The sequence below is a fragment of the Pteropus vampyrus genome, unplaced genomic scaffold (assembly GCF_000151845.1).
Source record: "Pteropus vampyrus isolate Shadow unplaced genomic scaffold, Pvam_2.0 Scaffold1, whole genome shotgun sequence".
In the NCBI taxonomy this organism is placed as follows: Eukaryota; Metazoa; Chordata; class Mammalia; order Chiroptera; family Pteropodidae; genus Pteropus; species Pteropus vampyrus.
In genome coordinates this window covers 35959319-35974098 of record NW_011888782.1, presented here as the reverse complement: position 1 = coordinate 35974098, position 14780 = coordinate 35959319, and the positions used below count along the sequence as shown (strand labels likewise).

Below are 14780 nucleotides of genomic sequence, written 5' to 3'. Positions count from 1 at the left end.
TTTCAGTTACATTAGCCAATTAATCCCATTTTTCTTAGATTTAGGTTTTCTTTCACTTACAATCAAAATAGTCCTAATTGATAACCAATCAAAACAGAATCATTTTAATTTACATTTCAGTCTGATGAGGAGGGACACAGAGAAAAAGGTGGGTGGCTAACCTTACCTCCTGAGTCCTCTGCTAGTTATTATTAGTGTAGCCAGCATGACGGCCCAAGTCTCCTGTTTTCTCACATTATGTTTCACACCATACCATGGGAAAAATAAACACACTGGACTTTTTTAAAAATTCATTCCAATTACGAGTTTACATATTGGGTCTTATACTTCAAAAGTATTTATAAATTAACACTTTAAGTCATCCTTTGAATTGTTATCTAGGATATGGACTTGAAAATACGCTGATAAATGAAATTTTTCAGAAATGTACCTGTGGTCTGTTGTAGCAGCAATAGAAATAGCCCAACAAAATAGCTTAAAATGTTTTATTAAGTATATATAATATTACAGGGTAATATTTACAAAGTTATGTCTTTAAATAAAAAAGTACCTTGGCAAAGATTGCAGATATTCAAAGCTTCAAACAGTGATAAATTGATTTAATACATATATATAAAAAAAACAAAACCTTTAAAAGTAACACAGCTGTAAAACAACTTTGGTCTTTAAATCACTGCGAAAAATGGCTACTCACAAATAGCACACCTTTAATTGCTATGGAAAAAAAACCCCCAAGAGAGGATCTTGCACATAGCAACACCGGAGTTTTCTTTACTTAGAATGGTTAATGGATATTCATCTGGTGTGGTATCTAATTCTTAACAATGGCTTTTTGTAAATAATGCTTCATTTAATAAAAACAAAAACGTTCCCTCTCTCATCAAACCTGATAACAATTCTAATATTCCACTGAAATTGCCTTACAGAGAAGCTTATTACAAATTTTTTTTTTTTTAAAGGCTAAATTTAAGGGAAAGCTGGTCTTATTAAATGACAAGTAAGCTGTCAAAAACCAAAGGCAGGAAAACTTCCTTCTCACTGCTCATTTCTTAAGTTACCTGGATTATCCCTATTAGCCACAAAAAATGACTTAACAAAGGACCCCAGTGGGTGATGGCAGTTAGTGATTTTGAAAATATGACACATGTAAAACTCTTTCCAAACATACTCTCTATCGAATAAAACATAATAAAAAGATAAAAGGTTGCCCAGCGATCATTTCTCCAGTTTCCAGGGACAGGTAAATAAAGGGGTATGGATTTCCATACATACACACAGCACAGATATCCATTTTTGAATACTCATTTTTAGATAAGAGAAATTTAGAAGGCAATATAGAGCTTAATTCTTATTAATGAGATGGAGGAATAAACTTATCACTTTTGAGCTTTATTAACTTAAACCACAATTTGGTCACTTTCTAAATTGACTACAGCGACCTGAAAAGAGCAATACTAATTATGAGACAGCCTTATCATTTTAATCCTAACATTCTTAGAAATTTAAATAGAATAGACTGGGAGTTTCCAGGTGAAAAATCACCTTTTAAGGTTTTCAGAACATGTGAAATTTGTCAAAAAAGAAAACTCTCTAGCTCACCCTATTAAAAACAGTGGGAAATCTACATACAGCTAACTCTCAATCATCAAACAAACACTGAGTATATAATATATGCAAAAACACTGCAGGAAGGAAAAAGAAGGGGAAAAAAGCTCTTGCTATGGAGGAATTTTCATATCAAGTGAGAAAAGCAAGACAAATAAACCAATAAGAGCTAAGCAGAGACACATGATCTATCAGGAAAGGCAAGTAAAGATGAAAGAGGAAGCTAGACAAATGGGGGTAGACTGCAAAAGGGAGCCAGTGGGGGAGGAAGGGCTGGAGGACAATGTTTTGAAGGGAGGGAAAATTTGATTTGGCCAAAAAGGTTGAAAGGGTTGTTGCAAAACTGACAAATTATGTCATGCTGAGGACATACAATATATAAAATTGAACAGAAGAGTCAGTGGCAAAAATCGGATCAGTGAGTAAAAAGCAGATTATGGGGAGAAACATATATAATTACCGAAACATTGTTAGCAATTTTAATTAGGTGTAACAGAAAATTGGGAGCCATCACAAGTCTGATTGAAAAAGAATTAACTGGCCCAATGATGCCCAAATAAGAGAGCTCCTGCTGCTATATGGTCCCTTTTCCAGAGAAGCTGACAACTGGTAAGAGAAAGAGTTGATTTCACCTGGCATTTCTCTTGCTACCTCTGCGTTGTCTAGGGCAGTGAATGCCTCGAAAGATAGGCAGCATTAAAGAGAAGACAAAATATGACCGAACCCCAAATAAAGGAGTTTCCTACATATTAAAAGGTACAACATTAGTTTATAAAAAAGTGTACTATAAAGATTTTCATACCTGACTTTTTCTTAATAGAGAGTAGGAATTTGGATCTTTTCCAAGTCCATTTGCTTTTTTCCTCCTTTCATCCAAATTGATTTCTAAAGTAACAAACAACTTTACTAAAATATAAATATTTTCAGAAGGAAAAAGAGCAGCAGGAGCCATGAGATTTGTATAAAGGAATACAGCTCCCTTTACATAAGATAATATTTTGGACAGCAACACAATTAGGAGGAAATTAGTTCTTCTTTTCTTTTTTTTTTTTTTCAAGAAGAGCTGTCTTCATAGTGTGTTCAGTTTTCTGAGAGGCATCAGCAGGTCATAAATTTAGGTTTGCCATGGGCAAACCACTTGGTCCCAACATGGAATACAATTAATTTGGCATAAAAGAGGCACATGGAAACATTTGGTGGACTAAGAAATAACTATTAGTAATACAACTACAATATGAATGTGTTAATAATAGACAAAAAGGAAGAATCACTAATATTTTTAGAGGGTACTGGTGAGCAGTCAAAAAATTTGGCAAATTACCTTGAAATTTTTAAAGTTTTACGTGATCAAATATTCGCATCAACTATAATCCCATCCAATAAAGATCCTTGTTTTTAAATGTTTTCGCCAAAAGCATGAATTAGCATTTGCTCTCCTGTAGGTACCCCACTGTTGTCCATACAGAAGATGCATGTGCCTACTATACATGTGCACATACACACACACACACCCACAAGGGAGAAAAACAGGTGCTAATGATCTAAAAGTACTCCAGGCGGTCACAACTGTCAGAATGTTAATTTTCTTCTAACGGGGGTGGGAAACATGTGGGTTTTTAGTTTTTAATCGTAGAATCGGGAATACGAGGCAGGACTACAGGAGGAAGATGATGAGTGTTTATCATGCAACATAGATACGACAGTAATAAAACCACCCTTTCGAGGGCTGGCCTATTGGCCTGACGGTGACACACGTTATGTTGCCATGCAGGAGACTCATAGTTCAAATCTCAATCTTGGTTTTTCATGCCCCAGATCAGAAAAGAAATGAAGAAACACTGTAGATTGTGCCTTCAAATCCAAGGAAGGGAGTACATATGTTACAACCACTGCTATTTTTTGCTGAAAAGTGTGAACAGAGTTCTCTGAGAACGAGTCTGGCTCCTTTCTGCAATAATGCTACTGTGTCACTGGACCATGTTCAAAGAGGAGAAAAGGTGCTACATCTTGTACAGCAGAAGCAAATAACACGACAAGACAGGGTTTAAAGGGTTGTATGAATAAAAGAAAAACACATCCATCCATAAAATTACCCTAAGTCTGGAAAGGATCTGTTACACTGTATGTTGAAGGAAGAATGTGTGAATGGCAACCCCCAAGAATGAAGACCACGATCTCCATTAGTATCACATCACACATAGGCAGCATATAAATGTTCTCGACCAAATTTCTGTCTGTACTTAATCTGCTATTCCCTTGACCCAGAAGTGACAGATACATTACTCAGCTGACACCATAACTGCCAAAGTGGTGACAAACCTGAGTTTGCTAAGGTTCAATGGAAGCCACTGATTTTCAAAGATAACCTCTAGGTTAGTGCCAGGTAATTCTCACCTTGAACCAATTTAAACTGATGATCTAGAGTCAAGAGGTCCTAGGATCTGAAACGCATCATTCTTGGAAGTTGCCCACTCTACTTTTGCTCCTAATTGAATAAAAATAACAACAAAAAACTGGATTTCAATTGGGCACACAATACAAATCATTCTTTTATTAACTAAATTACAAATGCTTTGAATAAAAACTTAAGTGTAACAACCACTTAAAAACCAATAATTTACTTTCTCTTATAGATGAAAACCAGTTACTTTTCTTGTTTTCTTCTCTTGAACAGTGAGTCAAGGCCATGGTGCTTACATACAGGTGTATTCCTTTCACATCTTACTATTCTCCAAATCAGAGTCCATCACTTCAATTCACTTACTCTGGAAAATTGAAAAATGAACATATGATCATTACTCATGTTTATCTTCTACACAGTAACAAGTTGATGTATTTTAAATTTTTTGGAATTGTTTCAGATATATAATATCTAAAAAATTTTAAAAATTTATTTAATCTTAGATTTGAAAGGTCACAGATATAAACCAGGCAAATCATTAGCTTTTTTAGTTGTATTAAGTAAAAGGCTAGTGCCAAATGAAAATAAAGATTAGCAAAGTCTGATCATTTTCATTGGCTGGATTAGCTGAGGAGAAGCCAAGAGATGATGATTTTTCAGAGTAAAAGATATTGACCATAGAATAACAGTCTACCGCATTCACTTTAGATCCATATTATTCATTTGATGTAAGTGAAATGAACATGATTAGGAATAAGTAAAAGAGGAAATGGTACTATGTTCCCTTAAAAGGGTACTTTGAACCTCACTAACAGACAAGCCAGGCACACTGGAAGCATCGTGTAGTTGTCAGTTGGAAAAGCCCATGAGACATACATTTAAAAATAACCAACAAATCCTGAACAGCCAAATATTAGCAAAATTAAGGGAATTTCAAAGGTCATTATATATTTTATGTGCTATGAACGAAAACTGCTGTTATCTCCTAATACATTAAAAAAAAGTCACCTCTTAAGGGAAATTAACAAAAGAAGAGGCACTCGAGGTTCTTATACTGCTTTTTTGACAATGGAGAAAAGGAGTATAGTTTCGCCATACAACTACAGAAAATGACACTAAAGTAGGAAAAGGAAAGAACAAAGAAATTAAAAAACAGAACACCAGAATGAAAACAAGGACAACCACGCCACAATTCCCAGCACCAATTCTTTTTTTAATGCCACTTAATTTATTACTAACCACTATTTTTTTACAGGAGGGCCAACGTTAGTATAACAAACATGCATTTTTGTAACAAAAGCTGTCACACAAACCTACAGAGGTGGGATCATTCTGTGACTCCTTGTTGAACCCAGCCTAAGCACTGTTTTAAACTTAATCCACAAACACACAATCAGTGCGTTTTTAATCTTATGCAAAAACTAATTGTATTCAGGGGAATATAGTCTCTTAAGTTAAATGCTGCACTTTGCTATAGAGGTGAGCAGGTAGGTCGCAGACTTTGAAATAGTAAAATAGAAAGTGTACTATTCACATGATCAAGGCATGATTGTAAATACCAAAGGTATGAAGAAATTTTTGATAAGATAAAAACACATGAAAACGTAAAAAGAACTGATGTGTTGTATGTTAAGGTAAAATCAAAATGAATACTGATAGCACTCACTGTCTCTGACTTATTTAACTTTAAGAATACATGTGTTTAAAATACTTAATAAAAAATTTAAGTTGTTAGCCCAGAGCCCCCCCAAAAGAAGCAAAACCTGGCGTGACCGAACATTTTTCTCTCTCACTTTTTAATCCTCTCCCAGAAAGTTAGAACTAAGTTCTTGCTTGAAAAGCAAAGATATTAAGTCGCCTATGGTTAAATGCAATAAAATCATGAGCATGAGCATCAAAACAAAATAAAACAAAACAAACAAAAAAACCCTCTGTCAAGATGATAAAGATTTGTGCCGGGTTATCTATGTATGTAGAAAAACCATTTTAAAGTTAGTCACCAGACACTACATCTGAAAAATGTTTTTTACAAAGTGGTATTTTTTCTTTGTTATAAGCAATATGACTGGAAAGTCTGATTAATGACACCCTACAGCTTTTATACTACTAGTTTTGCAATTTTAACAGATTAGATTTGTTTTATAAATCAAATGTAAACCTTTATGATTTGACATTGTCCCTTTTATTTAAAAAAAAAAAGCCATATATTCAAGCAATTTTCTTTGTTTTCAATGCCCATATTTTAACCAATCTATAATTGCAGGTGAATTTTATACTTACCATCATTCATCATTCCTTTTGATTCTTTAAATTCTAAGAATTAGTAACAAGCCAAGCAAGCAGTTAGTAAAGTTCTACAATTAAAAATCATTTCTAAATAAACAAATATACAGTAACATCATGCCAATTATTCCCCAGTTATAAATCCAAGTTAATTTTACAGCATTTGATTCCCAGTGCCTTTCTGTGGATTGTACCCACACCCCCCAGAAAGGTAACAAAGTTAGTTGAGAATACAGATCTAGATTTAGGGAGAAAGAGAGATGTTTTGGTCTCACCCCATGGTAGCAGCCTGTATCTTTCTCAAATTTATAAATCAGAAATTAAAATTTATTGAGATTCTTCTCTATTGAGGGTGCTATACTTCATCTTGGCCAATATCAAAAGGCAATGGTCCCCTGACCCAGTATCACCTGGCTAGTGCAAGCAACTACTTGGGAGACACACAAGTGCATTTTTCTCACAGGTAAGAATAATTGCTTTTGTTAAAAAGCAATTCTTGATAAATGATAAATTAAAAAAAAAAAAAAGAGAGATCAAAACAAGAAAAAAACACTAGGTTCTTCCCAAGACACAGAAAGAACATTCTATCTGCTTTTGGGACTAGTTCAAATTATGATCTGGTAATGGGTCAAGAAAAATATACAAGTTTATAATAACCACATACCATTAAGGGGTTCCTCTACAGCTTTCTGGAAAATATTTAAAATATATTTACATAAAAATAGAATTTATTTCATGTACTTTTATACTACAAAATATATTTTATATATGCTAACATTTAAACTATAGAAAACAGTGAATCCTATAGACTAAAAACAAGGCAATAGAGGTTTAAAAAGCAAAGCTTGCCAAGTCACACAAATAGTTTAATAATAACTATATTATTCTCTTAATATTCTTCTATTTAGAATTTCCCACCCCACCTAGCTTCTGTTCGAACAATCCTAACTCCTCAAAAAAATTATTAAAGTAGAAATATAAATAGCAACATAATAAATAATACAGTTAAACAAGAGATGAGAGTAAAACAGAATCATTAAGTCATACAATATGAGCTCAGTAGCAGGGAAAGAAAATGTGTTAGAATTTAAGGGTCTAATGGCTGGATTATCCCTAACAAAGGCGTATTTAAAACTGCTGTATTTCTGACCAAAGTAGCTATGCCACCAATCTTTTCAGAATAAACACTTGTGGTAGACAACATCACCCGCCCTCCTTGCCTTTGAGGCATGTCTGTTGTGGCCTGTCAGATTTAAGAGTATATGTAATCTCCACTTCTTGCCACATAGGAGTCTTGTTTTTGGCATTCCAAATAGAGCTATCATTAAATCCTTTATAGGAAGATGAGTACAATATAGTCCTTTTCAGATCTTATTTCCATAAAGTAACTCTTGTTCCTGTCACCATAAAGGTTTTTTCCCCTATCCCCTTCATTTACCCCTCTCAGTTTATCTCCTAATTTTACTCCTTTTCTTGGAATTTCCTCAGCTTATTAAGGTATCCAAGAAATAAAAAAAGCTACAGTATAGTTTGAAGAAAAATGCTTATAAAATGGGGGAAGGAGAGAAATTAATCATAAACAGAACAGACATTTTAAAACTATGTTTACATTTATTTATAGATTATTATTTTTAATGAAATCAATTTAATATAAATCTCTCTCTTTTTTAGGCCTGAAATATCATTTTGTATATTCACATCAAATGAACCTAACGGGTGAGGCAAAATATTGGAATCAGCTTTCCTTCAGCAGAGATAATGACCATTATTCTTACACATAAACTTGTCAGTTCTGGGCATGAGAACTTAGAATAATCTTAAGGAATCACTTATTCTATCTTAATGCTACTAAATGATCAAACATAGGGTTTAAAATAGAATTAGATTTATTTACGCAAAGGTCATGAAATGACTTCAATATTCTCTTAATTTGACGTTATACTAAACAACAAAAGGGTTCAATATCTCAATTACCGTTCCTCAGTCTAAACCATCAAGTGATCAGAACCAATTCATTTAAGAAAATTTAACTTACCCTAGGAGGTTGTATAGTCCTCTGATTGGAAGCTGATAAAATTGAAAAATAAGAAAATCAATTTAATAAATGAAAGAAGTTAAGGCAATATGATGTTTAGTTTTAAAATACAATGTTCAAGGCTAAAACTAGAGGTGCCTGAAACTCCACTGAAAGTTTCAGCTTTCATAGTCTACTAAAAAACACAGAACATTCTTGATTATATGAATTGATGGAATAAAATAGCAAACACTACACCTACATCAAATAATAAACATACTCTATATCGCTTCCCTACTCAATCCAGCCAGAAAGTAAAAAGAAAGTGGCAATAACCAATCACTGTCTCTACTACATTGCCCACCCTTACGTTACTGCTCTTGTTCTTTGTACCCTAGTCTTTTTTTTTTTTTTCCTTCTTCCATCTTTCCAGTTTTCAAAGCTCCAGACAGCTAACAAATGAAAGAAAATATTCAGATACCTCTGAGTTTAAAGAACTATTCCTGACACTAGTTTTAGCTACAATCAAGCCATTCTTTATGTGTTCCTTCTTAGCTTACCCTTCACTATACTGAATGGATTGGTTAATGAAGATGAAGAAAAATAGGGTATGAAAAAAGTGATCAAAGGAAAAAGAGCTGCTCTAGTTGTGCAGTGAAGGAGAGAGAACTTCCTTACAAACCCAAGTGAGGAGGACCTACAGCAGCTAACACCAGTCCTAAATACAGAATCAGAGTGCTACAGATACAAAAGCATCAACGAGCAACATCCTGTGAATGACTCTGTAGGAGGGTGATGGTGCTGGTAAGAGCAGTCACCACCACTGTTCTCTGAATTGGATGATGGTACTGGATTTGCTTATTAGCAGATTGATGCAGGTCCCAGAACTGCTCTAGTTTTCCACACTATTTATTTACTACCACTCCTTCATGCCCACTCTACCAACCTTCCAAAGCTGACAAGAAATGGGGTGAGACCCAAACCAAGGGGAGCCACTCTACAGGCTAGCCAGAAGCTTATAAGGCTCTCTCAAACAGAGAAAAATGGCAACCGACTGGTCTGAAACGTCTCTCTCTCCCACTGAAATAGCTGAAGGGGAAGAAATAGAAAGAAAACTAGAGAGCTGGTGATGGTAAAAGAAGGTGACAAGGAGAGAAAGCAAGCAAGGAGAAGCTCAAAGCTTAGAGCTATAGGTAAGAAAAGCTGCCAGTAGGAAGACATAAACAAGGACATAAAGGAGAGGAGCTGGTTGGCTAGTAGGTAAAGAACAACAGAGAGAGGAATTAAGTAACTATAACTGGCAGAGGGGCTAACTAACTCTTGCTACTGAAGAGGGCAATGCGATGACTCATTCAGAGCAGTTATGTGGCTGCTCTCATGAGACAGCCATCTCCGTTAATGTCATTTGTGGCTTCAAAGTAAATTTCCCTTACAGGAGGCACTTCAGAGAGTGGTTTGGTCTTTCAACCAAACAGGAAGAAAAGCTCCTGTTTAGAAGAAAATGGGCTGGGAATATGAGTGAGTTCACATTTAGCAGCCTTCCAAATAAACCGGGCTTCATTACAGAACTTTTTAAGGCACCGTCATGATTGTTACATGCATATACAACTTACTTCAACTAAACCATGTTCTCTATGTATGCTCTATTTAGGAAGAGAACTGAACAGCTATGTAAATTTCTGAGGGTAATGTGAAGAGTCAGAGGTAAGATTTTAGAGTTATATTTTTGAGCTCAGAAATTTATTCATCAGAATTAGTATTAAGAACTGCCAAGTAGCTCCTTTTCTACCCTAATACTGTTTAAAAAATAGTTTCTGAGTTCCAATGCTCAAGCAGAAGGAATATCACACATTTGGCCTAGCCCATTCTGAAAAAGAGATCTGTAAAGAACAGTAACGATTCAAAGGGACACTTAGTCAACTGCAATCCCTCTAATATTATAAAATCAAACAGTGTAGAAGTTAATTTCATTTGAGTTAATCCTCTCCAATAAGCATATGACCTATGTGAAAAAAAGAATGATTGTGATTTATCTGTTGCCACCATGGGCCTAAGGCATCGACAGCCATATCTACATATTTTTAAACCACAATCCTTCAGCATTCTTACTTGTAATGTCATTTCTTGATTTGTTCTTCTCTCTCTGAAACACTTGACACATGCCATAAATATATTTCTAGGTTTTGAATTTCCATGAATACTTTCTCTGTTGATACCAGATTCACCTCTCCTCAACAAAGGGCAAGAAAATATCACTGAATTTAAAAAAAATCAATCAATCTATCTATCTATCATTTTCCGTGTCATTCTAAAATATCTGAGCTATGGTAAATATGGTATCTGACTGCTAGTAGGTTAATCTGTCAAAACAATTAATTATATGCCCTTATACTGGAAATGGCTTTAAAAAAGTAAACAAATGTTGACTCTTACAGAGAATGGATATAAACACCACATATAAATAACGAGCCCAATTTTACTGAGTTTACTTAGTTTCTTTTAATCTTCCATGTGCTCTCATATTGTTATTGTTCTCACCTTAATTTCATTTTATAAAATTTAAATACTTCCATTGGAAAAAAAAATCCAATACAGTTAAATAAGATTAGAAAAAAAATGAAAGTTAAGATCCTACTTTTTAAAGTAAAAATTAAGGCTACAAATTTAAACTTGGAAATAATGAAAATGATAAAAATTAAACTTCTCATAGGTTTATTAACTTAAAGAGATAGCTTCAAAATTTTTTTTTACTATCTATCTGAGGATTTTATTGCATTCCAGTCAAGACACAATCATTAGGCTTTTCCAAAACAGAGTATCTGCAATGAGTAAAAGTTATTTTGGAAACATTTACAATTTTTACTTGCTGATTCAAATGCTCAAATTTGCAACCTTAATATTATATATACTCAGATTTATACATCCAGATTATATAAGAAAAACACATCCATTTCTCAGTCTATTAGAGTATCTAAAGAACAACTTTCCTGTACCTTTTCTCTTCTTGCCCTTCAAGTGAAGGAAGATGTGCCTCTGAACTCTGGCATCAGATAAGTTGATTTGAAAAGTTAATTTAGAATATTCTCAACATGTCAATAAAATAAGACTAAATTCTTAACTTACATATGGTATTAGTTATATGTTAAACTATGATAAAAAATAACTTGGGGTAATTTTTCATAATTTCACTTTGATTTTAATATGAGAACAGCATGTTTGTAACCATACCAGTTTCACAGGCTTCTTAGGGATATAAGCAATGGAGAAGAGGGGTGAGCAAGATTAAGGGGGTGATGGCTAGACAATGCCTATTTCCACCTGAGTCAGCATCTCCAGACTTGTTGGCAACTGCACTGAACATCATTCTTTGTTACACCTGGGAGGCATGGGGGAGCATGACCATAAAAGGGTGAGTGATTCAGATAATGAGAGAAAAAAAGAACAAAGAGCTGACTATTGGTCAATGACACCTAATTCTACCTCACTTTGTATGGACACTGCAGGTCACATACTGTTTTCAGGCATTCATAGGGAGCAACATAATCAGCAGTATCATTTTAAGAACCAGACAAATGGTGACTAGAAGACTCAACAAAAATAGAATATGTATCAACATTCATAATATGATGCTCGTGACAGCTACCAAACACATACTCTTCTGCTTTAGAAGTCTTCATTGTATTTTATGAACTTATGAGGTATGAATTAAGAAAATTTCATTGGTGAAATAACTCTGACATTATGAACACATAAACTAAAGATGGGTAAATTTTAATGAAGTACTGTGTTTTAATTGTTTATCTAATAAGTATTATTAAAAGGAGGTAAAGAATATATAACAGAATTGATATATAAAGAATATATAAAGAATATATAACAGAATATATAACAGAATAATCAGTCAGCAAAAGCTGAAGTTCTGAAATAAAGATAATGTTTCTTTGGAAATACCATGCAAGGTCACATGGAAAATTATTCGACTATAACAATTCAAGGTTTTTATGAAGTTTTAGAAACACATAAAATAAAATTTGCCTAAAGCAAAGCAGAAAGACTAACTTTTTTTTTACTCTATTAGTTTGTAACGATTATTTTGATAAGTGTTTAAGAGTTGCTTTACTTCATAAATAAAAAATTATTTTAAAATATTTTTTTCAATTACAGTTGGTATATAACATTTTAGTTTTAGGTGTACAACATAGCAATTAGACATTTATATAACTTACGAAGTTATCACCCCAATAAATCTAATACTCATCTAACACCATACATAGCTATTACAATATTATTGACTATATTCCTTATGCTATACTTTACGTCCCCATGACTACTGTGAAACTACCAATTGGTACGTCTTAATCCCTTCATCTTTTTTACTCCCCTCCCAACAATCTGGCAACCATCAAAATGTTCTCTGTATCTGAGTTTGTTTCTGTTTTATTTTGTTCTATAGATTCCACATATAAGTGAAATCATATGGCATTTGTCTTTCTCTATCTGACTTCCTCCACTTAGCACAATACCCTCTAGGTCCATCCACGGTGTTGCAGATGGCAAGATTTCATTCTTTTTTACGGCACAGTAATATTTCATTGTATATATGTACTAACCCTCTCCTTTACCTATTCATCCATTGATGGACACCCATGTTACCTCCATACCTGGGCTATTATAAATAATGCTGCAATGAACATATAGATTCACGTGTCCCTTCGAAGTAGTGTTCTGGATTTGTTTGGATAAACACCCAGAAGTGGGATGACTGGATCTTTCTTTGTCTTTTGTTATAGCCTCTGTTTTAAAGTCTATTCTGTCTGGCATAAGTATTGCTACCCCAGCTTTTCTTGTTTCCATTTTCATGAAACATCTTTTTTCATCTTTTTACTTTGTGTGTATCTTCTGATCTGAAGTGAGCCTGTTGTAGGTAGTATATATAAGGATCTTGTTTTCTTATCCATTTAGCAATCTTATATCTTTTCATTTGAGCATTTAATCCATTTACATTTAAAGTAATTGTTGACAGATACGTAGTTATTGCCATTTTCTTATTAATATTTTTGGTCTTTTCTTTCTTCTTCTTAAAGAAGTCCCTTTAACATTTCTTATAATACAGGTTTGGTGTTAATGAACTCCTTTAGTTTATTCTTGTCTGTCAATTCTAAGTGATAGCTTTGCTGGGTAAGCTTGGTTGTAGGTCCTTGCTTTTTATCACTTTGAATATTTCATGCCAATCCCTTCTGGCCTGCAAAGTTTCTGTTGAGAAATCGGCTGACAGTCTTAGGGGAGCTTCCTTGTAGGTAACTGATTGCTTTTCACCTGCTGCTTTTAAGATTCTTGCTTTATCATTAACCTTTGACATTTTAATTATGATGTATGTTGGTATGGGCCTTTTTGGGTTCATCTTGTTTGGGACTCTGCCATTTCCTGAGCTTGTATGTCTATTTTCTTTGCCAGGTTAGGGAAGTTTTCCATCATTATTTTTTCAAATAGGTTTCCAATTCCTTGCTTTCTCTTCTCCTTCTGGTAACCCTCTGATGTGAATGTTGGTACACTTGATGTTGTCCCGGAAGCCCCTTAAAATATCCTCATTATTTTGGATTCTTTTTTCTTGTTGTTCTGATTGGGTGTTTTCTGCTACTTTAGCTTCTAAATCACTGATTTGATCCTCTGCTTCATCTAATCTGCTATTGATTCCCTCCAAGGTATTCATTTCAGTACCCATTTTGGTACCTCCCTATGTTTGTATCTATGTATTAGGTGAGGCTGCTATGTTTCCTGGTCTTAGTAGAGTGGCTTTATATAGTAGATGTCCTGTGGAGCCCAGTGGCACAATCTCCATGGTCCCCTAGGCTGGGTGCTCCATATTTGTCCCTTGTATGGGCTGCGTGTACCCTCCTACTGTAGTTGAGCCTTTGTTGCTATTGGCAGGTCAATGCAAGGGATTGACTCTAGGGCTGGTTTGTTGTGAGGAGTGGCCAGTGACTACACTGGAAGAGCTATTGTGCAAGGGCTGACCCTACAGAGCAGGATTCGCTTTAGCAGGGTTCTGGTGCTTGCCCCGTCTGCCCTTTGGGTGTGTCAGTCTGGAGGTGCCTTGAGAAACCAAGCCATGAACTGAGGCCAGCTGCCACTAGGACTGGGCTTGGGGCTGCTCAGCAAGAGGTATGGGGCATGCCAAGGTCAGATACTGCTTATTTGGGTTTTGTGAATCTTTAAGATGTTTTACGAAAGTCTGCAGTATGAGCCAAAACAAGCCGTTTGTATGGAAAAGCCACTAGAAGTAGCTTGGGTTGGGCAGGGACTCAGGGAATCACCAGGGCGGGGAGACCAGTGTAAGCCAGGTTGATGGAGACTCAGATATGGCGGCTGCCTGTATCAGCACACCAGGAGTGGGGAGGGCTCCACAAAGGAACAATGGATTCTGCCAGTACTTCTCTCTGGGAGAAAGCTGCCCTTCCAGCCCTCATCTTTAAGCTA

The 14780-nt window shown here is 34.9% G+C and overlaps 1 protein-coding gene across 5 annotated transcripts in view; it reads right to left on the bottom strand.

Moving 5' to 3' along the window:
- Positions 1-2645: 2645 nt before the first annotated feature.
- The window catches only part of CD47 (CD47 molecule), a 50747-nt gene continuing 38612 nt past the window's right edge, over positions 2646-14780 (bottom strand). Inside the window, exons 8-11 of one of the 5 annotated variants that reach the window (XR_002778984.1) lie at positions 11297-11343; positions 8325-8356; positions 6954-6978; positions 2646-4370 (exon numbers count right to left, since the gene is read on the bottom strand). Coding sequence is in view for 3 of the 5 variants with exons in the window: in XM_023527201.1 (XP_023382969.1) it covers positions 4366-4370; positions 6287-6319; positions 6954-6978; positions 8325-8356 (95 nt within the window). In the remaining 2 variants the exon portion in view is untranslated. Of the gene's footprint in view, positions 4371-6286; positions 6320-6953; positions 6979-8324; positions 8357-11296; positions 11344-14780 lie in introns of all 5 variants that reach the window. The other 4 variants (XM_023527201.1, XR_897353.2, XM_011384877.2 and 1 more) reach the window with 4 other exon arrangements.